The sequence below is a fragment of the Bubalus kerabau genome, chromosome 1, assembly GCF_029407905.1.
Source record: "Bubalus kerabau isolate K-KA32 ecotype Philippines breed swamp buffalo chromosome 1, PCC_UOA_SB_1v2, whole genome shotgun sequence".
Taxonomy (NCBI): domain Eukaryota; kingdom Metazoa; phylum Chordata; class Mammalia; order Artiodactyla; family Bovidae; genus Bubalus; species Bubalus kerabau.
This window is the reverse complement of record NC_073624.1, coordinates 259,852,349-259,876,970: the sequence shown is the minus strand read 5'-3', so window position 1 is coordinate 259,876,970 and position 24,622 is coordinate 259,852,349. Positions and strand designations below refer to the sequence as shown.

The 24,622-nt window shown below is 38.5% G+C and overlaps 1 protein-coding gene across 1 annotated transcript in view; it reads right to left on the bottom strand.

Moving 5' to 3' along the window:
• Positions 1-24,622, bottom strand: part of ADGRV1 (adhesion G protein-coupled receptor V1) — a 538,620-nt gene that overhangs the window by 413,771 nt on the left and 100,227 nt on the right. Inside the window, exons 29-35 of the mRNA XM_055564426.1 lie at positions 21,561-21,776; positions 16,293-16,508; positions 15,368-15,612; positions 13,967-14,148; positions 12,083-12,894; positions 8,002-8,211; positions 803-933 (exon numbers count right to left, since the gene is read on the bottom strand). Coding sequence (XP_055420401.1) covers positions 803-933; positions 8,002-8,211; positions 12,083-12,894; positions 13,967-14,148; positions 15,368-15,612; positions 16,293-16,508; positions 21,561-21,776 — 2,012 coding nt within the window. The remainder of the gene's footprint in view (positions 1-802; positions 934-8,001; positions 8,212-12,082; positions 12,895-13,966; positions 14,149-15,367; positions 15,613-16,292; positions 16,509-21,560; positions 21,777-24,622) is intronic.

Below are 24,622 nucleotides of genomic sequence, written 5' to 3'. Positions count from 1 at the left end.
CTACTAAAAATTCCAGACAATGCAATTGTCTGGAGAGATTTCTATGGCAATGGTGAATGGGAATAACTGGAGTATGGAAAACAAGACCAGTGTTTTAGGGAAACCAGTTAACAGAAGTCAAATGTAATCAAGTAATCAAGGCAGAAGGTTATAAAGGTTTGGCTTATGTTTAGGCAGTGGAAATGAAGAGAAAAATAATTAAACATGTCAGCAAACGAGAATTCCTATCAAGTGGGTGTGGAAAAGAGAAGATGAAGAGTAACAGTAGAGTGTACTAACTTAGTACCCAAGAGCTGTTTTTACATAGTTATCTTTCACCAATCATCTTCTTTCCAAATATCAGAAAGAACACCTAAATGCAAGCTCAAAAACACTGTGTGAACAAGAGATAAAAAGACATTTGTTTCTAGGGCTATATTAGCTGTTTCATAGCAGTGAAACATTTACGTTCCAAGGGTAATTAGCGTTCCACGAGAGTGAGGAGTAAGCAAAGAGGGACAAGAGTATTCATCATCTGCAGAACGACACAGCTGCCAACACTGGGAGGGCAGGAGGCCAAGAGGGCTTGCCCCAGATACGAAGCCAGCGTTTTCTGTTTGCTTAAAGGAGATCCAGTCACGCAAGCACATATGCAAAAACAAACCCCCTCCTGAAGTCTTAGAAATCCTTTGAGTTCCTAAGGAAGTAGCTCCCTTATCAATCTCTGTTAATCCTTGTATTACATCATCAGAATTTTCCCATTTTCCTCACAAAACACAGTTTCCTCCAAGAAGTTCAGTCCAGTTTTTCCTGGTGCTATTACCTCAGGAAAGAAGAGTTGACCAGTAGAGTTAGCAAAATTGAGTTCTAGGTTTTGCCCAGTAATTTTCCAGCTAACAGTAACATTTCCTCGACCAGGGGGTGTTCGTATCACATGGAACTGTAAGATTTCTCCTGCAAGTCAAATGTACAGATTGATGAATGTTTAATGTAAAATGAACTTATTCATTTGAAGTCAACAAAACCCAAATCCCACACATGCAACTGCTACAACGCCTTTTCTAAAAACATTACAAACCTGTTCTGTTTGCAATTTTCTAGAAGCTTTATACATGCTTACTGCTTGTTAACACATTACTGCTGATTCTACTTCTAAATACTTCCATTTAGTAGAACTTCAGGAAGTTTAATGTGTAAAAGTTAAAAAGCACATGCTAAAATGGAAAACACAAACTTTTTATACACTCCAAAACATGCACCAGAACAGAAATGTTCTGTAAATTTAATAATTAAGTCCTCATAGTCAAAATTAGCAATAATACAAGTAAATTCTCTCTTCACTTCTCAAAAGGACACAAATTCCTTACACTGGTATGCAATGTGATTTTACACAATGCATGCATAAAAATGCTTGCAAATACCTGAAAATCACATTTCTTTAAATTGTAACTTACATATACCATCAATGATTTTGGTTTATAAAAAGAAATACAAAGGAAAAGTGTCAAATCTGTATATCAACCTCTGTAACTTCACCAAAGTTACAGTTATCCTTCCTGGATAATTGAGGCATTTTAGGTACTTTCCATTCCTGGCTTTTATCCTCATGTAATACTTTATAAAACTGAAGAAAATCAAAACAGACATCTCTTCTAAATAACTTAAAGTGAAAAGTAAGCTCCTATGGAAACTGGTGATGGCTTGCTGAAAATATGCTGCATTCAAAATTTTGATGATGATGAACACATTATACTAATGAAGCATAGCACTAAAATGTAATAATAATTTTAAAAAGATAAGTGAATTAATGTTTTAAAAGCTTTAAAAGAACACATCCTTATTCAAATTTTATAGCAGAGACATATAGTTGAAATCTATGCATATTCATTTAAAAATCACTTTTATTTAGTTATCTAAACAAGTTAAATACTTCCGACCTTTTTTAAAGGAGAATAGCAATAAAAATATCAACAGTTTTTTCCAAATATATTTTAACTACCACAGCTTTTTTACTCTTGAAAAAAAAAAAATTAAATAATTACTTGTAACAGGTTTCTTGAAATATCATAAATTAATTAATTTAGAGATTATCTTAATTTCAATTTGTTGTTGTTCAGTCGCTAAGTCGTGTCTGACTCTTTGCAACCCCATGAATTGCAGCACACCAGGCTTCTCTATCCATCACTATCTCCCTGAGTTTCCTCAAACTCATGTCCATTGAGTCGATGATGCCATCCAACCATCTCATCCTCTGTCACCCCTTTCTCCTCTTACCCTCAATTTTTAAATTACTAATAAACAAAAAATTTTCATACTACATTTGAGCACACATAACTTTAATGCAATACATTATTCTGGGACAGCAGAAAATATAAGAAAGCAAAAACATCAGAAAGACTTCTAAATAAAATTTCCCAAAACAATTCAATATTTAATGTATACATTTTAAAATGTTTCAATATGAAAAAAATTTTTAACTGTATCATGTTAGTAGGCTATGACTTGGATTTTTTTGAAACAGAAAGGAAACACTATTAGAATGTCCAAAGGTTAGGATATAACTGAAAGAATGGGTACAGTCAGCAATAATTGCCATACCATCCAAAACATTGATACTTGTGTAACTCAGAGGAATAAAACACAGACACTGTCCTGAAACCCTAGAGCAGCTCTCTCGTATACCATGCAGAATTCCACAAGGGTTTATTACTGAAAGCCATGGAGAGACCTTTGGAGTTACGAAGCTGTTTCACCTACAGCGTTGTCTGGTAACACAAATATAAAGTTGTATAGAGTCATGGATTTCAGGGAAACATAGTAATATTTAAAAATGAAAATTATGTAAGTTTGAAAAACTACTAAAGATGTAATAAAAATACAAATGGCAAAAAAAATGTAGATCAATGAAAACCCATGTTGAAGGGGAACCTGTACATTTCATAATAAAAAATTACAGTTGTAAGATGGTACATAGAGATTTGGGAATAAATGCACCATTAAAAGTGAAACTAAAAATGAAATGCTAAGAAGATGTAAAATCCTCCTCTGAACTTATTACATGTAAAAATACTCAGTCTAATACCAATTTTAAGACCACTTTTGAAAATTTAACAATACCACGCAAGTAACTTGCAAGAAAATATGACAAGAAACACAATTTGAAGCACAACACACACTCATAAAAGGTAAATCAAGCATTCCTTAAACACATAATTGTATAAAGCTACTGAAACTCATATCAGTAGTATGAATGATGTGAAGATTTTCTATTAATCAAAAAACTCTGTCTCTTTAAGGAAGACTGCTAAGAATTAGGTCCATTTGAAATGCTTTCTAGGAAAAGTTACCGGAAAGCTACCTTCTACCTAGAGAAGGAGTCAAAGAATATAGGAAAAGAAAAAAATTAGAAATAGGTGCTCAGTTTTCTAAATATAAGGGAAGGACAGAAGATAAGGCCTAGAGGGAAAGTCAAATTTTCAGATAACAAATGTCTCAACGTACTGCTTCTAGTTTTTTCCCAAGATGAAGCCCTAGGGAGGGCCCTCCCCTACGGAAAAGTCTAACTCCTGGAAAATCATCTTGATATCAAGTCGAGAGTCTAGCAAAAGTCAGTGATACATTTTAACTCTAAGCAGATGATCTATCATATGCACCCTTGGCCTAGCCTAACACAAATAAGAACTAGGCATAAAATTTGTTTTAATAACCCAGAGTGTTTCATCTACTTGTTGCAAAACAAATCAGGATTCTTCTCACAAAGATAAACATCAACTACAATGTGTATAACAATAATGGAAAACTAAAATATGGGAAACGTGTTTTAATAGATTCATGTATATATGGTATACAGGTACCATCCAGATTGACTGTGCTCTACAACAGAAAATGATTTAAAACAATTACAGAAATACAAATAGTATGAAACACATACTGTCAATAAGAACAGTTAAGATAGAAAGTTGAATGCTTCTAATATAGCAGTTTGATAAATATTTTTTAAAGAATCACATCTCTTGTTCAAATATTTGCCTACAAAAGATATATGCTGTCTCTAAGAAAAGGAAATATTTTAAATCTATTGAACATGACATAATGATTCTGATGCTGCAGAGCTGGGTGAAGTGAACCATCTAACACAGATTTATAAAGAGTACATTTATACACAGCATGAGATAAAAACCTACTCTCCCATATTTCTCAATTCTGCCCATTACATTTGAAAGAAAGTAATATTTACCACTGGGCATCTATCCAATTGCCTTAGGACAAAAATGTAGAAGTAGGATTTTACAGAATTCAATATATTGTTAAACACCAGGGCAATTCCTCCCCATGAACTGAAAATGTATCCTAAAGCCAGAAGTTCAGCACAGTCCACATTTTAAAACTAATCACATAAATGAAACTCCAACACTAGGTCAAAAGCAATGTTAACACTGCCCAAAGCACACATGGCATTTTTATAATTTCATTTCCTTAGCAGTTATCTTTGAAGAATCACTGTGAAGTTTTCATTTTTGTAAACTTTTGCGTGATATATATTTCTCTATGCAATTTTGCGGTAACATAAAGAATACACACACAAAATGCTGAATTCTTGAGGCTGAACATAATGCTTTTGAAAAGAAGAAAATTAACTTAGACTCTAAGAAAAGGTTCAGGAGGAAAGGGAAAGAAAAGTAAACTAAAAAAAATAGAAATTTCTTCCATTTTTTATTTGGAAAATGTAAAAAGTCTAGGGAGTACTAATAAATGAAAGCAATTCATCTTTCTGCTTCCTGTACCAAACTCATGCTCACAAGTTGATATGATAAAGCGGCTATTTAACCAATACCACACGTGGACCATGTGTTTTAAGAATCAATCATTTTTCCTGTTTGCATCCTCCTGCAGATATTTAGCTGTTGGAAACTGCAGAGACCACAATCTGGCTTTCAGGCTAAGTTCGGTCAGGTGAAAGAGAACACGGGTGTCAGATGTGCAGTTTCTCCAAGACGACTAGGAGCTCAGCAGACAGCCTATGTTTCTTCAGAGCCCCCAACCTACCGCTACGGCCACCATCCAGATTTCCTTAAGATGAATGTGGCACTAGCTCCTTTACAGTTCTAATCCCCTTAAAGTGATCCAGGACATCCAAATACTTTTGTACTCCTAGAAAAAAAATTCCATCATATTGCTGAAAACCCCACTCCAGTACTCTTGCCTAGAAAATCCCATGGATGGAGGAGCCTGGTAGGCTGCAGTCCATGGGGTTGCTAGAGTCGGACACGACTGAGCGACTTCACTTTCACTTTCATACATTGGAGAAGGAAATGGCAACCTACTCCAGTGTTCTTGCCTGAAGAATCCCAGGGACGGCGGAGCCTGGTGGGCTGCCGTCTATGGGGTCGCACAGAGTCAGACACAACTGAAGCGACTTAGCAGTAGCAGCAGCAGCAGAGCAGCTTTTAAGTCCTCCAATAAATCTAATACTTTCTGGTTACTGAATTTATACCGTCCATGAAACTAACACTTTTATTCTCTTCTTCTACATTACCTTCTTCTCTGTATTTCTTCAACAAAATAAAAACAAGTCCAAAATACTCTCTGTTTTACTATCTACAATGTAAAAAGTCTAGGGAGTCCTAACTAATGAATGCAATCCATCGTCCTATTTCCTGTACCAAACTCATGCTCACAGGTTGATACGATAAAGCAGATTTATTATATCTATTTTATCATATCAGATATGATACGATAATCATATCAGCTTTCTCCAGTTTTTTCCTTTCCTTGCTCTCAGAGCCAACAAGCTGAATATCCCCTAAGACAGTGCTTCTTACCCCTAAAGCAGTGAAAGACAAAGGGTTTTTGTTTTGTTTTCCTTGATCTATCACAGACTGACACTTTTATAAAACAGAAAAAAAATAAATGAGTAGGTAAGTTAAATGTCAAAAGGACACACATACAAAGTATAAGCCCAAAAGATATCACTTTTGGATTTCACAGCAAAATGAGATTATAAAAGTCTCTAGAAAAGATTATTTCAATTTTTGAATTTATCCTGTCACAAACCAGAAGCAAAAAACACTTCGTGTGAAGACATCAACTTGAGGACCAGACTTTGAGGGGCTAACTGCCCCCAGGGCGTCTACATCCTGTCTTTTATCCTCAGTAATTTGCTGTCCATCCCAAGTTCTCCTCTAAAATTCCTCTGCAGTTACTACTGCTTCCTATAGTCCATTTGGGAATCTAATCTCACTGGTTCCCCAGGTTAGTACGGCACAGACACAAGGCTTACTTTCTTCTGATAACTAATGAGAACACACTCTTATTTTGGTCTCTTCCCACTCCTCTGGCAGAGCATTCTCTCCTCTCTCTCCTTTGCCTTTTGCCTTTCCTGGACCCTCGCCTGGTATTTCACACAGCTCCATCCTTGACAATTTGCCTTTCTTCCTTGACCACCAAAATCTTAGTAATTTTCCTGATTTCAACTATTATCTCTAAAAATCCAATTCATCTAACTCGAGATAGAGTCAGCTTCTCTCACCCATTTCCTCCTCTCACATGGACACTGTTACTCAATTCATTATTCTTTCAACTCAAATATTTACCCGACATTCCTGCATAGCCAAATTCTGCAGTAGACATAACTTCAAGCAAAACAAAGCTTCTTCTCACAAGGTGCCCTATAGCATATGCTCAGGATTCAGACAGCACTAGTTTAAGCTCCACCATGAATAACTATGTGCTGGGTAGTCCCTCAAACATTCAGTTTCCTTGTCTGAAAACCTGATGTATATCATTATACCCACTTCATAACACTGTTGTTAAAATTAAGCAAAATAATGGATGTAAAATGTCTGGCAGGCAGAAAACACTCAATAAATGTTATTGTTGTTGTCATTATTATTAAGATTAACTTATCCTGCGGTGACGTTTTACTCGTATTATACTACAAATAATTTTTTGAGAGTTGATGATCTGTCTTTAGACTGGATTTACAGCAATTCGTTAGTCACTTTTACTCACTGTTGCTATGGCAATATGAGATTCTAAACCATTAATAAGAGGGAAGAGTGTTGGAAAATGTCTCAGATATTTGCATTAAGTTGAATAAACTTGCAAGTTGGGAATATGGTAAGGTAAAAGACGATGCACACTAAAATGCCCTCAGTTTCCAGCACAGCCGCAACACTAGCCATAGGATTCTGTCCAGTCACTTAATCTGTGTGTCAGTTTTCTCATCATAAAAACCAAAGTCCAAATGCATGATCTATATCCTTTTCATTTCTTAAATCTTTGAGATACAATTATTTTTAAACACAAATTATAGTGATACACAATCTATAAATACCAGTTTTATCTCAAACAGACTTATGCAAAGACAAAAACATTGTCATGATGCTTTAAACAAACAAAAAGCAGCCTATAAATGTAAACCCTATAAATGATGTAAAATATTAAGTTTCAAAGAAATTACTGTTTTTTATGGGAAAAGGGGATACTTTATAAATTTTCTAATTTGGCACTTAGTTCATAAATATACTGCCATACAAATATAAAATCCAGGCTAAAATAGTCACTGATTAGAAACTACTATTTGTTTGGAACAGTCAATATTTCACCATTTAATATCAACAGTTAACCCTTAGCATACATATGCTATGCGCCTAAAACTAGGCTTAAGCACTTAGCATTTAGAGCTAATTTAATCCTCATACAGAAACCACTGAAGGAAATAGTATTTCCCGTAATTTAACAGATGAGAAAGCTGAGCATCCCAGGTTTGACCAATTTCCTTAAAATCACACTAGTGGGGAGTGGCAAGCTAGAACACAATACCAATCTGTGAGGCTCCTGAATCGAGTTAAACAGATCGAGTTATACAGCCCTCTCCCAAATAAGCTCCACATATATTAACAGACCCAGCTGTACAAAATAATGAAAGAATCTGTAAAAATGGGAAACTTTAAAAGACAAGACAAAAAATTACCTCCATGGAAAAGAGAGTGAATGTACTCAACAATAAAAAGAACCCACCTTCATGACCTATGACAGATCTGGAAGTGGTCTGAAAGCTAACAATGCCTGCCACATTGTCATTGGCCAAAATGTTCACTCTGACGGTGTCGGAACTGGGCAAAATTCTACTTCCACCTTCCGTGTACACCAAACTAACTACAATGATTTCATCATCCTCTGGCTCGGAGTCATCCAAAATGGTCAAAATGGCAACCTTTTTGGTTTCACCTGTAAAGAATTAATGGGATAAAACCTAAGTAAGAAAATCATCAACAGAGAATTCACAAAGGCTGAAAATAACTTCCTCCAAAAACTGGTAAGTTAAAATGTGTGGGTGCTTAGTTGCTCAGTCATATTGGACTTTCTGCAACCTCACAGACTGTAGCTTGCCAGACTCCTTCCTCTGTTCATGGCATTTCCCAGGCAAGAATACTGGAGTGGGTTGCCAATTTCTCCTCCAAGGACTCTTCCCCACCCAGGGATAGAACCTGTGTCTCCTGCATTGGCAGGTGGATTCTTTACCATCGTGCCAAGTCCTTTAAGTAAAAATACATGAGTAAATTATAACAGTTCAATATCTTAAACAACATTAGTGTCACTGTAAGCAAATGTACTGCAGCCATGAAATTATAAGATGCTTGCTCCTTGGAAGAAAAGTTATGACCAATCTAGACAGCATATTAAAAAGCAGAGGCATTATTTTGCCAACAAAGGTCCCTCTTGTCAAAGCTATGGTTTTTCCAGCAGTCATGTATGGATGTGAGAATTGGACTATAAAGAAAGCTGAGCACCAAAGAATTGATGCTTTTGAACTGTGGTGTTGGAGAAGACTCTTGAGAGTCTCTTGGACTGCAAGGAGATCCAACCAGTCAAACCTAAAGGAAATCAGTCCTGAATATTCATTGGAAGGACTGATGCTGAAGCTGAAACTCCGATACTCGGGCCACTTGATGCAAAGAACTGACTCATTGGAAAAGACCCTGATGCTGGGAAAGATTGAAAGCTGGGGGAGAAGGGGATGGCAGAGGATGAGACGGTTGGATGGCATCACCAACTCAATGGACATGAGTTTGAGTAAGCTCATGGTAAGTAAGTTGGTGCTGGACAGAGAAGCCTGGCGTGCTGCAGTCCATGGGGTCGCAAAAAGTCAGACACAACTGAGCAACTAAACTGATATGTTAGCCTGTATACCCTTTTCACTTATAAAGCACTGTAAAATTTCATTAACATGGACAGACTGTGGAAAGGACATTTTGAATTCGGAAAGTTAAAGGGTAGAATTATTTCAAGGAATCATGATTTTATTCCTGGTGTCTAGCCTAGAACCGTGACCTAGCTAGAGGAAGAGACTCTGAAGCAACTATTGTTTAGAAATAGCTCCTTCTAGAAAGGTGGATCTCAATCTCATCCTAGTGTTACTGTGAATGATTTTCAGATAACCAACCCAAAACTTCCCTGAAAGACTAAGGACCCTTAGGGAATAGTGGTCAAAATGCGAAACAGAAAAGGATGGTAAATTCTGAGGCCAAGAAGCCACCTAAATGGGATAAGTCTTAGGGGAGCCAGATGAGATGACAACATCAAATACTAGTTCCCAGGATGTGGACAATAAGGGAACGAGGCAGAAGAGGACTTCAAAGCGATGTGTGACAGAAGCAGGGCCAAGAATTTACTCTGCAATTTAGTCTAGGACCCCACTTGTAGACAGACCACTGAACACCCCCAAACCCATCACTGCTTCTGCTGTTCAGCCTACAGTGGTCCCCATCTAATTCACTGTTTTGAAAGAGGCTGAAAGGGTGAGAAAAAGCAGGACAAAGGAAAAAGTAGGTGTGAATCCATGGTCTCTGTTTCATGACGCTGGCGTGCAAGTGCACACGTGTGCTCACGCATGTCCAACTCTTTGCGGTCCCATGGACTGTAGCCTGCCAGGCGCCTCTGTCCATGGAATTTTCCAGGCAAGAATACTGGAGTGGGTTGCCATTTCCTACTCTAGGGGATCTTCCCAACCCAGGGACTGAACCTGCATCTCTCTGTCTCCTGCACTGGCAGGCGGATTCCTTACCACTTCCCACTTACCTGGGAATCCCCATGACCCTGGTATGTTTTATCAATTCAGTGTTAAGACTGCTTCAAGAGAATATGTATTATCTGAGAATACAGGTCAACTACAAAATATAGTCCATTTTGCATGATGCTAAAGTTACAACTCAAGGTTAATGCTAACTGTTGTAATGCTACTACATTACATGATGAATTCTTCCTAGTTACCAAAGCCACTAAAACAGCTAATCTGAAATTTTCATCTCCACTCCCTCCTCAAATTTTCATTACTTTCCTTGAAATAGGGGAAAATGTTACCAATTGGTAACCTATGCACATACATACCTCCCACATCAAGTGTATCAGTATTCCATTGTTCCCAAAATCAATTACTAGGAAATAACCATTATAGAGGGCTTCCCTGATGGCTCAGCAGGTAATGAATCCATCTACAATGTAGGAGAAACTGGTTCGATTCCTAGGTCGGGAAGATATCCCCTGGAGAAGAAAATGGCAACCCACTCCAGTATCCCTGCCTGGAAAATTCCATAGACAGAGGAGCCTGGCAGGCTACAGCCCACAGGGTTGCAAAGAGTCAGACACGATTGAGTGACTAAGCACAAGCCCAACCATTATAGACAAGTTTTAAACTATCTTTAAAAGTTACTCTAAAATGTAATGCTTATTAGATGTTTCAAAAGTATAATCTATATGCATCATAACCCCTAATTACTGTTTCCAAAAAAAAGTATATGCATTAAAGGATAAAATATGCAATGAATTGCTCTAAGATATGAAATTGCGAATAACATTTACTTCCTTCATTTTATTGTATAACCTGAAGCTTTTATGAGTATAATTACTTTCAATCAGAAAAAAAACTATGTTAAAAAGCCATATGGAATTTATAAGTGCCCAAATCATGAGTTAAATGATTTCAGTAAAGATATCTTTCTTTCATCCAAAGAAAACTATTTTAAATATATGAACGTTCAAAATTTTCAAATATGTGGTGATTCAATCAACCCTGGAAAAGAATTGGTAAATCTGCACTAATCCTAATTATTGTCCAAGTTCTCTATAATTTCACTGTTCATGAAAATTTAAAATAGTGATCCCATTCAAGTCTAGGACCAGTATTACAAGCTCATCTCTCACTAGGTCACTACACTTAATATAACATGAATAAAGTCACCCAGTGAAGTGAAAGTCACTCAGTCGTGTGACTCTCTGCGATCCCATGGACTGTAGCCTGCCAGGCTCCTCTGTCCATGGAATGCTCCAGGCCAGAATACTGGAGTGGAGTGGGATCAAACCCAGGTCACCTGCTTGCAGGCGGATTCTTTACCATCCGAGCCACCAGGGAAGCCCAAGTTTATACTATTTATGCTGTTGCTATTGTTTAGTTGCTAAGTCATATCCAACTCTTTGTGACCCCATGAACTATAGCACACCAGTTCACCCTGTCCATGGGATTTCCCAGGCAAGAATACAGGAGTGGGTTGCCATTTCCTTCTCCAGGGGATCTTCCCAACCCAGGAACTGAACCTGTGTCTCCTGCATTGGCAGGCAGATTCTTTACCACTGAGCCACCAGGGAAGCCCTTATACTATTTATACTTGTTATTTTCTTTGGAGGTTTATCCTGATTTGTCAGTGCATATGAAAAGCTTCCCATTTCTTGGCTATCAATACTTTTTACTCACATGTTTAATTGTGGATACATGGCTCGTTCTTATAACTTCCTTTACAAAATTAAAACCGGCTTTAGATATGCTTCTACATTTCCTTAAAGGCTCTGCTATCACACATAAAAGGGATAAAATCCTCACATTCCCTCTTTTCTTTTTATTCAACTAAAAAGATACCACGCGTAGGGCCCCATCAGCCCTCTATATGTCAGGTCAACCATTAACAAGCCAACTACGACTTTTTTCATTCACTTTTACATATTAGCAAGAATGTACATAGTAAGAATGCATATGAACACTATCCTAAAAATGGACTATAATGACTTTCCCAGGGGGAACTGAAATCCATTGAGAACCATCACTCACCTTCAGCAAAAGTCAGAATGTCTCCAGCACCTATAAAATCTAAACCTTCAGTAGCTGTTCCACCAACGACGCGCCATTCGACTGTCACCTGACCTAAGCTGCCCCCTGTCCTGTGGATCGCCATCTCCACTGTGCTTTGAGGCTGCTCCTGAACTTCGACATAGAAGCCATCTTCGGAGGTGTTGGGACTAATGCTGTAGATCACAAACACTCCAAAGGCGTCACCATTTAATGCTATGACAACGGCAGAAGTGTTTGGCTGTCCTATGGTTGGCTGGTTTTTAAAACTGGCTGTGATGTTCATGAGATGAACTTCGAGGAGAGAAATCAGGAAACTCTCATCCATCTCTGGGAAATCATCGGGAAGAATAGAAACGGTGAGATTTGCAAATTCATCGCCTTCCAGCATGATGGCCCACTGCCTCGCCACAGGCTCATAGTCACTACCAGCCACAGCCTGACTGCTAAAGAGAGATGCTACTCTGGTCACGTTTTTCTTGTAGGTCCAGAAGTCTGAGTTGTTAGCTGTTGGGCTGGTCCATGAAGTCATCCAAAAACACTGGGGGCCTTCAGAAGCACTGAGAAAGGAAAACGCTGAGCACGCGTGTTCTTTGAGGCACAAAGTGGCACAAGTATCCTGGGGCTCCCCCATCGCAGAGACGTTCACCCAAGTTCTCCAAAGTGGGTCAGGCACCCCTCGAATTGGCGATTCATAGTAGGACAGTAAGTCTTGACCCTCCTCAACTGCAAGAGCCACTACATCAATATCAGAAGTGCCGTAGAACAACAACAGCCGACCAAAGTGCCCTCCGCTAAAACGTGGAGTGACAAGATACAGGTTAGGCATTCAAAGCAATCTGTGCATTACACGCAGAGGCGAGAACGCCGACTGTGGCTTCCACTTTTTTTAAGTGGATAAGGTACTAGCACAGACACAACCATGCTTCTTAATTAGCTTTCTATGTCTCACTGAGTTTTCTCATGTAAGGAAACCTAGTTCATTTTCGTTCAGGTAATACTTATTTTTAACCCAGCTATGAAAATATCTTGCAAGATAACGCAAATCGTATCCATTCCAGAATTTTCGAGCAGAGTTAGAAAATGAATCTTCACTACTAACTTTCACTGAAAGTAACAATGAATGATAACGACATGGGTATGTTTCCAAGAAATGTAAATGTTAATTACTTGCCACAAGGTTGCAAGACCACCTATTTTTCTATTTCTGAAGGAGCTCAGTGAACTACGGTATGCTGCTGCTAAGTCACTTCAGTCGTGTCCGACTCTGTGCGACCCCATAGACGGCAGCCCACCAGGCTCCCCTGTCCCTGGGATTCTCCAGGCAAGAACACTGGAGTGGGTTGCCATTTCCTTCTCCAATGCATGAAAGTGAAAAGTGAAAGTGAAGTCGCTCAGTAGTGTCTGACTCTTAGCGACTCCATGGACTGCAGCTTACTAGGCTCCTCCATCCATGGGATTTTCCAGGCAAGAGCACTGGAGTGGGGTGCCATTGCCTTCTCCAAGTGAACAGTATGCTGCCTCACAAAAGAAAGGCAGGAGAAGATAAGAACCTGAAAATCAACTACTTCATATGGCATCTGATCCTCAATTTAGAAACCAGTTGTTTTAAGTTCTAATTCAAACAAATCACCAATTAAAGCAATAAATGTCTGCGGTTAGAAAGCCAAATGATGTATAACCCATTTCACTAATAAAAGGTATGGGAAAAATAATGAGTACTTAATAGTGATATGCATAATTAACAGATTATAATAACCTGTAAAATATTTTACGTTATGTAAAAACTACCATAATTAAATTATTGGATTGTGCAAGAGATCCTTTTCCACCACCCCACAAGTCCCAAGCAGCCATCCCATATACCTTCTCCTGACAGTTATGTTAGCACAGGAACTTCTCTCCAGGGGCTCTTGAACACGAGAAACCGACTGAACAAAGGCTACTGTACCATAAGGATTATCATTGGCAGGAATAATAATATTTGCCACTCGATCTAACCCAACAGTACCTCCACCAGAGGCATCAGTTAGTTGCACTTGGATAACCTAAAAATACAGTGAAAACTTCCTTAACAGAATCCCGATTCTGAAATTAGAATAAACATGATGCAAGAAAAAAAAATCAAAGATATCCATACAAGAACACAATATAGTGTAACACGAATGAACATAAAGAAACTCCTCCACTACATTTACAAACCCAACATGTAACAGAACAATCCTTCACCAACTTTAACACTAGAGCATGACTGCACGTAAGAAATACAGGCTGTTTAAGTTCCTTAATATTCTGTTATACAATCGTGTGGATCAATTTTAAGATGCCTCTTTATGTTTACCACTTCAATAATATACTTGTAATCCCTATACACTTTTTTACGAAGGGAGAATATTGCATATGTGTTTTATGAATAGTTCATTTATTATGCTTTATTTCCCACATTCTCATAAGGGGAAATTCTCTGGTAAAATTTGAAGCAAAAATATATCATGATGTCACCTAAATTTAGAGGAAAGGAAAGAGAAATGTTTTATATGTATTAACTAATAACTAATATTTAAGAAGTGAGTAATGACACAATCAGCACTCAACTGAAATTTTATGGACTTCCGTTCTACAAAAATTTGACACTATTAAAGAATAAATGCTGTTAAATCTAATTTTATGAGCTCCAGGTTTTAATAATACTTGAATTTCATAAAATAAAATTATCTTCAGCCAATATATGTCAGTGATGAATCAACTTCCCCACTGAGACGCTATCTTTATTTGCCACTGCACTTCTTTATCATGAAAAATAAATATCAGGCAAATAAATCTCACATGGAATTTGTCACAGAGTAAATCCTAAAGAATAAATGAATGAGCAGAAAAATCAAAACCCACATATAATTAAGATTGACTGGCTCACACTCAAGCCAAGAGAGATTATGAATACAAACAAATTATGTGAAACAATATAGCAAACTTTCTGCCAGATTATATATTTTTAATCACTTAACCAAAACATAGAAAAATATAATTGTACAAAAAAAAATTTTATACTAGTAAACTAGTATGCGAACAAGTATGAAACCTATTTCTAAAATATTCTTGTTTTTGTTTTCTGTAAGGATCGCTTTCACACTACCAAATTGTGAAACATTCTCACAGAAAGAATTTATCGGACACCTCTATAAATGTCCCAACAACAGGCATCTGTTCTAATCACTATAAGACAAGATACGGTTTACAGTGTCATTCTAAACTAGCCATTCCTCTCACCTCTTCAATCTCCGGAACGTCGTCAGCCAGGACCTCTAACAACAAGGTTTGAATGGTTTCCCCAGGGGCAAAGGTCACATTACCTGAGACAACTCGCAGGTCGCCAGTAGCAAGCTGTCCATTAATAGTGGCAACCCACTGAACAGTAACATTGCCGAGTGTCCCAGAATTTCGAATTATTGGCAGGTTTACCTTCACTGAGTTAAACTCAGGTTCCTCTACAGTAAGTTTAGTAATCTGAAAACCTAAAGGGCAAAGCAGAGATAATTTCAAATACAAAGTAAAGCTAAGTCAACATAGAGCAAACCCACTGCCACCCTACAGCCAATAATTACCCCCCAACCCCGAGCAATCTAAGAGGCTAAACTCCACAAAATCAGAGAAACATGCTATAATACAAATTGCTCAGGCCTGCCTGACAAATTTTCCAAATTATTTTTCATTACGATAGAACCAGAAATCATAAACTCAGATGCCCACAGAGGCCAGACATGTATCAGTCATGAGTGAAGTGGGTCCTATGACTTCTGGGGTGAATGGCATGGTACAAGCCTGGCGGTTGGTATTTTGCTTCAAAGACTGATGCTATGCAAAAAGGGGGGCTTGATGTCACCATACCTTTTTTTACTATAAAGAAAGCTCAGAAATTCAGATTTTTGTACAAATTTCTATAAATCAGTTCTTTTAACAATTGGTCTAAGATTCACAAAATACATCCAGGAGCCAGATCTGACCTAAAATCCTAAAAGTGTATGATCTTTAGGTTTATGCTAAGAGGTTGATTTCTAACCACAGGTGGTGAACATACATAGATGTCCTTATATATCAGTAATAGCAGGTTAAAAGGAAACAAGATTAAATCAGTCTTGAGGCTCTAAAAATAAACAAATACAAATAAGTAAGAGACACGGACTAGTCTCATTACCGAATAATCCATAGGGATCATCAGAGGCCTCAATAATAATGATCGCCTCTGTTAACGCCCCGAGTTTCGCCCCTCCTGTTGTTTCATTCAACAGCTGCACAAGAAAAGATTCTTCCAGCTCAGGGTAGATGTCATTAATGATATATATTGGCACAGCTTTACTGGTTTCCCCTTCTAGTAAGACCACATCCGACGAAGCTATACTATAATCTTCACCTACAAAGACAAAAAGAAAAATGCTAAAACTTCTTCTAGGACATGATAATAAACTCCCCATATACTAGGGAAATACTATGACATATCACAATTCATGGCCATACTTCGCAAGACGTTTCTGAGGACAGGGATTGTGTTTATTTTAAACAGAAGATTTCACCTCTCTTGCAACAAAAAAATGGGTTTGATACAACACAATAATGAAAAACCATCCTGGCTATTCAAGTTCATTTTTAGAAATACATATACAGTGTTCTACTTGCCATATACACATATAGATGACACAAATATACACAGACATATAGATATGGATATGCACATGAATCATTCACTACCACAAGATGGCCTCTTATTTACAAAAATAAACCAATATGTATGGTACTTTCAAAATGAACAAAACAAGAATTCTGATCTCACTGGGGAGACCGATTACACTGCTGCACAGAGATGGGTACGTCAATATCATCAATCTTACAGCTGGGAAACAAGAATTTTTCTACAAAGTTGGATTAAAAGCTGCTAATGTATACCCCTATATGGATCACAGCCTTATCATGGTGACGGGGTTTGCATAATGCAACGAAGCTATGAGCCATGCTGTGTAGGGCCACCCAAGATGGCTGTGTCATAGCAAAGAGTTCTCACAAAATGTTGTCCACTGGAGTAGAAAATGGAAAATTACTCTAGTACTCTTGCCTCGAAAACCCCACACAGTATGAAAAGGAAAAAAGATATGACACCAGAAGATGAACCCTAGAGGTCAGAAGGTGTCCTATATGCTCCTGGGGAAGAGACAAGGACAATTACTAATAGCTCCAATAAGAATGAAGTGGCTGGGCCACAGCGGGAACTTCTTTCCCGACACTTAGCTGTGGATGTATCTGGTGGTAAAAGTAAAGTCTGATGCCCTAAAGAACAATATTGCATAGGAACCTGGAACGTTAGGTCCATGAACCAAGGTAAATCGGACATGGTCAAGCAGGAGATGGCAAGATTGAATATTAACAACTTAGGAATCAGTGAACTAAAATGGATGGGAATGGGCGGATTTAATTCAGATGACTATTATACCTACTACTGTGGGCAAGAAAACACTTAGAAGAAATGGAGTAGCCCTCATAATCGGCAGAATAGTTCAAAATGCAGTACTTGGGTGCAATCTCAAAGATGATGGAACGATCTCGGTTTGTTTCCAAGAAAAACCATTCAATATCACAGTAATCAAGTCTCTGCCCCAACCACTGAAGTCAAAGAAGCCAAAGCTGAATGGTTCTATGAAGACCTACAACACCAAGAACCTAGAACTCACACCAAAAAAGATGTCCTTTTCATCACAGGGGATTGAAATGTCAAAGTAGGAAATCAAGAGACACCCAGAGTAAGCGGCAGGTTTGGCCTTGGAGCAGAAAATGAAGCCGCGCAAACACTAACGGAGTTTTGTCAAGAGAATATGCTGGTCATAGCAAACATCTTTTTCCAACAACAAAAGAGATGAATTTACACATAAACATCACCAGATGGTCAATATGAAATCAGACTGACTATGTTCTTTGCCAAAGATGGAGAAGCTCTGCCCAGTCAGCAAAAACAAGACCTGGAGCTGACTGTGGCTCAGACCATGAGCTCCTCATTGCAAAATTCAGGCTTACGAAGAAAGTAAGGAAAATTACTAGACTATTCATGTATGACCTAAATCAAATTCCTTACGATTATACCATGGAAGTGACAAATAGATTCAAGGGACTAGATCTGATAGACAGAGTGCCTGAAGAACTATGGACAGAGGTTCAACACATTATACAGGAGATGATGGCCAAACCCCAAAGAAAAAGAAATGCAAGAAGCCAAAGTGGTTGTCTGAGGAGGGCTTTTCAAATAGCTGAGAAAAGAAAAGAAGTGAAAGGCAAGGGAGAAAGGAAAAGATACATCCAACTGAATGTAGAGTTCCAGAGAATAGCAAGGAGAGATAGGAAGATCATCTTAAAAAAACAGTGCAAAGAAGTAGAGGAAAACAATAAAATGGGAAAGACTAGAGATCTCTTCAAGAAAACTGGAGATATCAAGGGAACATTTCATGCAAGGATGGACACAATAAAGGACTGAAACAGTAAGGACCTAACAGAACCAAATGAGATTAGGAAGAGGTGGCAATAATACAAAAAAGAACGATAGAATAAAGGTCTTAATGACCTGGATAAGCAGGATGGTGTGGTCACTCACCTACAACTGGATATCCTGGTGTGTAAGTCAAGAGGGCCTTAGCAAGAATCACTATGAACAAAGCTAGTGGATGTGACAGAATTCCAGCTGAGCTATTTCAAATCCTAAAAGATGATCCTGTGAAAGTGCTGCATATGGCAGCAAATTTAGAAAACAGCAGTGGTCACAGAACTGGAAAAGATCTAGTTTTCATTCCAAATCAAAAAAAACAGCAAAGCAAAAGAATGTTCAGACTACCATACAATTGCCCTCATTTCACATGCTAGCAAGGTAATGCTCAAAATCCTTCAAACCAGGCTTCAGCAGTTCATGAACCAAGAACTCCCAGATGTAAAAGCTAAGTTCAAAGAGGCAGAGGAAATAGAGATCAAATTGCCAACATCCATTGGATCACAGAAAAAGCAAGGGAAGTCCAGAACATCTACTTCTGCTTCATTGACTACGCTAAAGCCATTGACTGTGTGGATCACAACGAACTGTGGAAAAATCTTTAAGAGATGGGAATACCAGACCACCTTACCTGCTTCCTGAAAAATCTGTATATGGGTCAAGAAGCAACAGTTAGAATGGAACAGGAACAATGGACTGGTTCAAAATTGGGAAAGGAGTATGACAAGGCTGCATGTTGTCATCTTTCTTATTTAAATTCTAAGCAGAGTGCCATTAATTCATGCAAAATGCCAGGCTGGATGAATCACAAGCTGGAATCAAGACCGCCAGGAGTAATATCAATAACCTCAGAAATGCAGATGATACCACTTTAATGGCAGAAAGTGAAGAGGAACTAAAGAGTCTCTTGATGAGGGTGAAAGAAGACAATGAAAAAGCTGGCTTAACACTCAACACTCAAAAAACTAACATCATGGTATCCGGTCCTGTCACTTCATGGCAAATAGATGGGCAAACAATGGAAACAGTGACAGACTTTATTTTCTTGGGCTCCAAAATCACTGCAGACAGTGACTGCAGCCATGAAATTACAAGACACTTGCTCCCTAGAAGAAAAGGTATGACAAACCTAGACAATATATTAAAAACTAGAGACATCACTTTGCCAACCAAAGTCCATATAGTCAAATCTATGGTTTTTCCAGTAGTCATGTATGGATGTGAGATTTGGACCATAAAGAAAGATGAGCACCGAAGAATTGATGCTTTTGAACTGTGATGTTGGAAAAGACTCTTGACAGTCCCTTGGACAGCAAGGTGATCGAACCAGTCAATCCTAACGGAAATCAGTCCTGAACATTCACTGAAGCTGAAGCTCCAATACTTTGGCCACCTGATGTGAAGAGTTGACTCACTAAAAATGACCCTGATGCTGGAAAAGATTGAGGGCAAGAGAAGAAGGGGATGACAGAGGATGAGATGGTTGGATGGCATCAGTGACTCAATGGATATGAATTTGAGCAAACTCCTGGAGATAATAAAAGACAGGGAACCTGGCGTGCTTCAGTCCATGGGGTCACAAAGGGTCAGGCAGGACTTAGCGATTGACTATCAACAGCACCAAGAGACAGTGGAGGACAGAGGAGCCTGGCGTGCTATAGTTCATGCGGGGTCACAAAGAGTCGGACATGACTGAACAACGACGACAAAAGTGTATCACTCAGGGTGGTTGTCTCTGGTCAAACAGCAAATGAGGAAAAGAGAGAGGCAGAGATGCAGGTTCAGTCCCTGGGATCAGGAAGATCCCCTAGAGAAGCATGGCAGCCCACCCCAGTATTCTTGCCTGGAGAATCCCAGGGTCAGACGGGAGTCTGGCAGGCTACAGCCATCAGGGTCTCAAAGAGTCGGACATGACTGAAGTGACTTAGCACGCATGCCCTTATGGACTTTATAGGCTAATTCCTAGAACACGGATCAATCCTCACGACCTGTCAAAGTGTAAAGCCCTCTGTATATAGGCATTCCTCTGGGCTACACTCCCCCCATACACATACACACTCACTCACACACTCACTCACACATACACACACTCACACACACATATCATTCACGCAGGGACTAGGTAAGCCTGCTTTATTTTCTTTTCAAGCAAGCGTCACATCCAAATGATTTATTTCAAAATATCAATTGGGTTATCCTATCCATTCACACTCATGACCTTTGCTGCTGCTGCTGCTAAGTCGCTCACTCATGTCTGACTCTTAACGACCCCATGGACTGCAGCCTACCAGACTCCTCTGTCCATGGGATTTTCCAGGCAAGAGTACTGGAGTGGGGTGCCATTGCCTTCTCCACATGACCTTTGAGTACACACTAAAAAGGTTCTAACTGAATAGCTCTCAGGCAAAGCTCCCTAAGAGGCCATAACTGAACTACGAGAGAGAAGACTGTCTCCTAATGTTTGCATTTGGCAATAAAATCCTTCTGCTTATACATAAAATAGTTAATGCTAATAACTGTCTCTACCATGTTCTTCATAAATAAACAAACAATAGAATAAATGAGTTGAGAGACATATCTGTTGGCAATACTGCAATTATACAGCTGCATGTTTTATCCTGCATTCCTCATTATTATTTACACATTGAATCCCTTCCAAAAACCTTAAAAGTACTCAGGGAGAAAGTCTAACAATGCTTTCCTTGGTTTACTTTTCATTGGTTTGCGCATATTAACCTTTTAAATTTGCCAACAGCTTTTACAAATTTTGCAAAATCAATGTCACAAATACATAATAAAAAGTCTAGATTTGTGCCTTAAAAAGATGCAAGGGTATTACTGCTTTCTGGTTGATTTTTCTCACTACATCTTTGACTGGTTTTGTTAATCAAGGATACAATTTCCCTCAAAACAATTCACTGCTCCTTAGATGTCTTTTCTCACCAGCTACTGCAGTTATTGGCACGGCTTTAAACTTCACAGAAACATCTGCAAATGCTCCTCCTGTTCTTGTCACATTGATAATGGGTCCAACATGATTTTCTGCTACTCGAACAACAGGTGCTGAGAGCTGAAGAGTTCCGAAGGCATCATCATTGGCAATGATAATTAACTGAGCAATAGCTTCTACCTTAGGCCCCAGGCGTGGAGAGTTTGGAACTGAAAGACAGACGAAAAACTAATATATCAAAATTCTAACAACTCGTCAAAAGTCATCAAGAGGCCTCAGCCAATTTATAGAATGGACAAACAACAGAGTCCTAGTGTATAACGGAGAGAACTATAATTAACATCCTGTGATAAAGTGTGTGTGTGTGTATCACTTTGCTATACAGCAGTAATGAACAGAACACTGTAAATCCACTATACTTCAATAAAAAAATTTTTTTAAAGAAGCTGCAGCAAGATCCATGAACCAAATGGGTTATCATTTTGTGTTTTCTACTACTTATAGCAAAAATATTTATTGATTACTATGTACCAGCATGAATTTTAGATGTTGGGGATACAAAAATAAACAGAAAGTTCCTACTTCTCTGTAACTTCTAGGGTGATTTTTATTATAGCAAAGGAATAATTACCCTACAAGGATTATTTTAATAGGTATTAGAAATTTCTCAAAACATAATTAGAAGATAATTAATCATCACTTCACATAATATTATAACAGGTAAGGATGAAACTTACAGAATTATGCTCTTCCAATTAGTTACCAGCATGCTATAAATTTTTTTAAAGCCACTACAGTTACAAAATTGAGCAGGAAAGTCATTTAGTTCCTTGTCCTCGAAGATGAGCTGAATATCACCACACTCCAATTCAATTACTGTCTCTCTCCGTGCTTAACTGTCCCTCCCCACAAACCTATTCCCCCTGCACCATCTCAATTAATAGTCATGCCAAAGCTGGTATAGAAAGAGTGTCCTTACTTATGCTTTTACTTCTATACTTCTAAGCCTATCTTTAAGACTCTCGTCTTACTTGCCACTGATTTTAGGGAGCACAAAACTTATTTTGAAGGCATTTAAGACCCTCCACAAACTCTCCCTAATTTACCTTCTAGATTCAATTCTGACTTAGCACCCTCGCCAAAACAATTTTTATGAACTTCGACACAAATGAAGCATCAGCAAGCTCATATTACAAGTAAACAATTTTGAGTTCATATTTAGAACATTTCCAACTATGGTGGTATTTGAAAGCATGTGACAATGAATAAAATTGGGTATTTTCAGGCAACGTAATCTAAAACAAGTAATGACACCATTTAATTTCAATGATAAACAGTTCCAGATCACACTAAATTATATAGTTAAAATCACAAACTGTAAATCTATATAATTAAATTCAACTACATTGAGTGGAGAAGGAAATGGCAACCCACTCCAGTGTTCTTGCCTGGAGAATCCCATGGACAGAGAAGCCTGGTAGGCTGCAGTCCATGGGGTCGCACAGAGTCGGACACGACTGAAGCGACTTGGCAGCAGCACATTGGGGGAAAACAGCAGTAACCCAGGGTTGCAGCAGCTGACGACATTTTATGCATGTGCACCATTTGACAGGCACTGTTCCAAGCACTTTCCTTGCATCCAGTAATTTAATTCCCATACCATCCCTGTGTGGTGGGTAACACTGTCCATGTCTCACAGATAAGGAATCAGAGGTGCAAAGCGGATGAGGTAGTCAGCTAAGGCATTAGACTAGAACCTGCTGGACACATTTTAGAGACATCATGTAAGGGTCTGTCCAAGCTCCAGCTCCCTATCTGCAATTCCTCAGCAAACCAAGTAGATACCCTTTCTGCACTGACTGTTCATCCTGCCCTCTGCCAGCTCGTCACCACTCCTCTCACACTGTCTCCTGAAAGTGTGTGATTGTACCTATTAAAATTGAGACCATATCACATAGGTTTGCACTGAATTATTCTTTTTCTTCATTTTAAATGACATTTACTGTTTCCTTTCTAATGCACTGAATTGTTCTTTAACTGTTTCACTTCATAGCTTATGCTGAGTCTGAATTTCCCCAAGTATGCTGCACGGTTCCAGGAACATATCCAGCATAAACAAACACACGTTGACTGTTTCTCCCAACCCATAGCACAGTGATATCCTGCATATATCACTTTATTAATAATTGCTCACATTTATTTAATGCTTACCATATGCCAGACCCTATATTCATTTTCACATGTATTATCATATTTTAATCTCCATAATAAGTCTGTACTACAGATAAGGAAACTTGGGCTTTAAAAGTTTATGGGCAACAATTTATTATGATACACTTGGACCTAAGTTATCTGACACCAGCATCCACAGCTCCTAGCTAGCCACTGCTACATGCGATCCTTCTTCCTGGTTTTACTTCTAGCTCACTTAATAAACTCCAGTTCCTTGAAAAGTGGGCTATACCATATAATTCTTGTAGTCAGTTGCTCAGTCGTGTCCAACTCTCTGTGACCCCAGAGACTGTAGCCCACCAGGATCCTCTGTCCATGGAATTTTTCAGGCAAGAATACTGACTGGAGTGGGTTGCCATTTCCTCCTCCAGGGGATCTTCCTGACCCAGGGATTCACCTGGCATCTCCTAGGTCTCCTGCATTGGCAGGTGGATTCTTTACCACTGCACCACCTAGAAAGCCCTTTTATAATTCTTACTAAGACTACTTACTGGGTTTTCTTTCAATGTATTGCTGTGGTAACTGATGCTAAATCACGCAAAGAAAACAAGGGATAGGTTACTGTGAAAGAATGTTAACCCTGACTGTAATCTAAAAATTTAATGATAGCAGTTATCCTTAAAAAGTAAATTTCCTTCTACAGTCCTGGACTACAATTACAATGTGGGCAAGAATGGTGCTCACTATACAATGTACCAGTAAGGCGACAAAATATACTTGTAAGAAACCTTCATCTATATGGTAGAACACAGTCAACATGCAGATCTTAACTCTTTCGACGATTTCATTCCAATTTTCTTAAGATAGTTTTACTATATTTTAA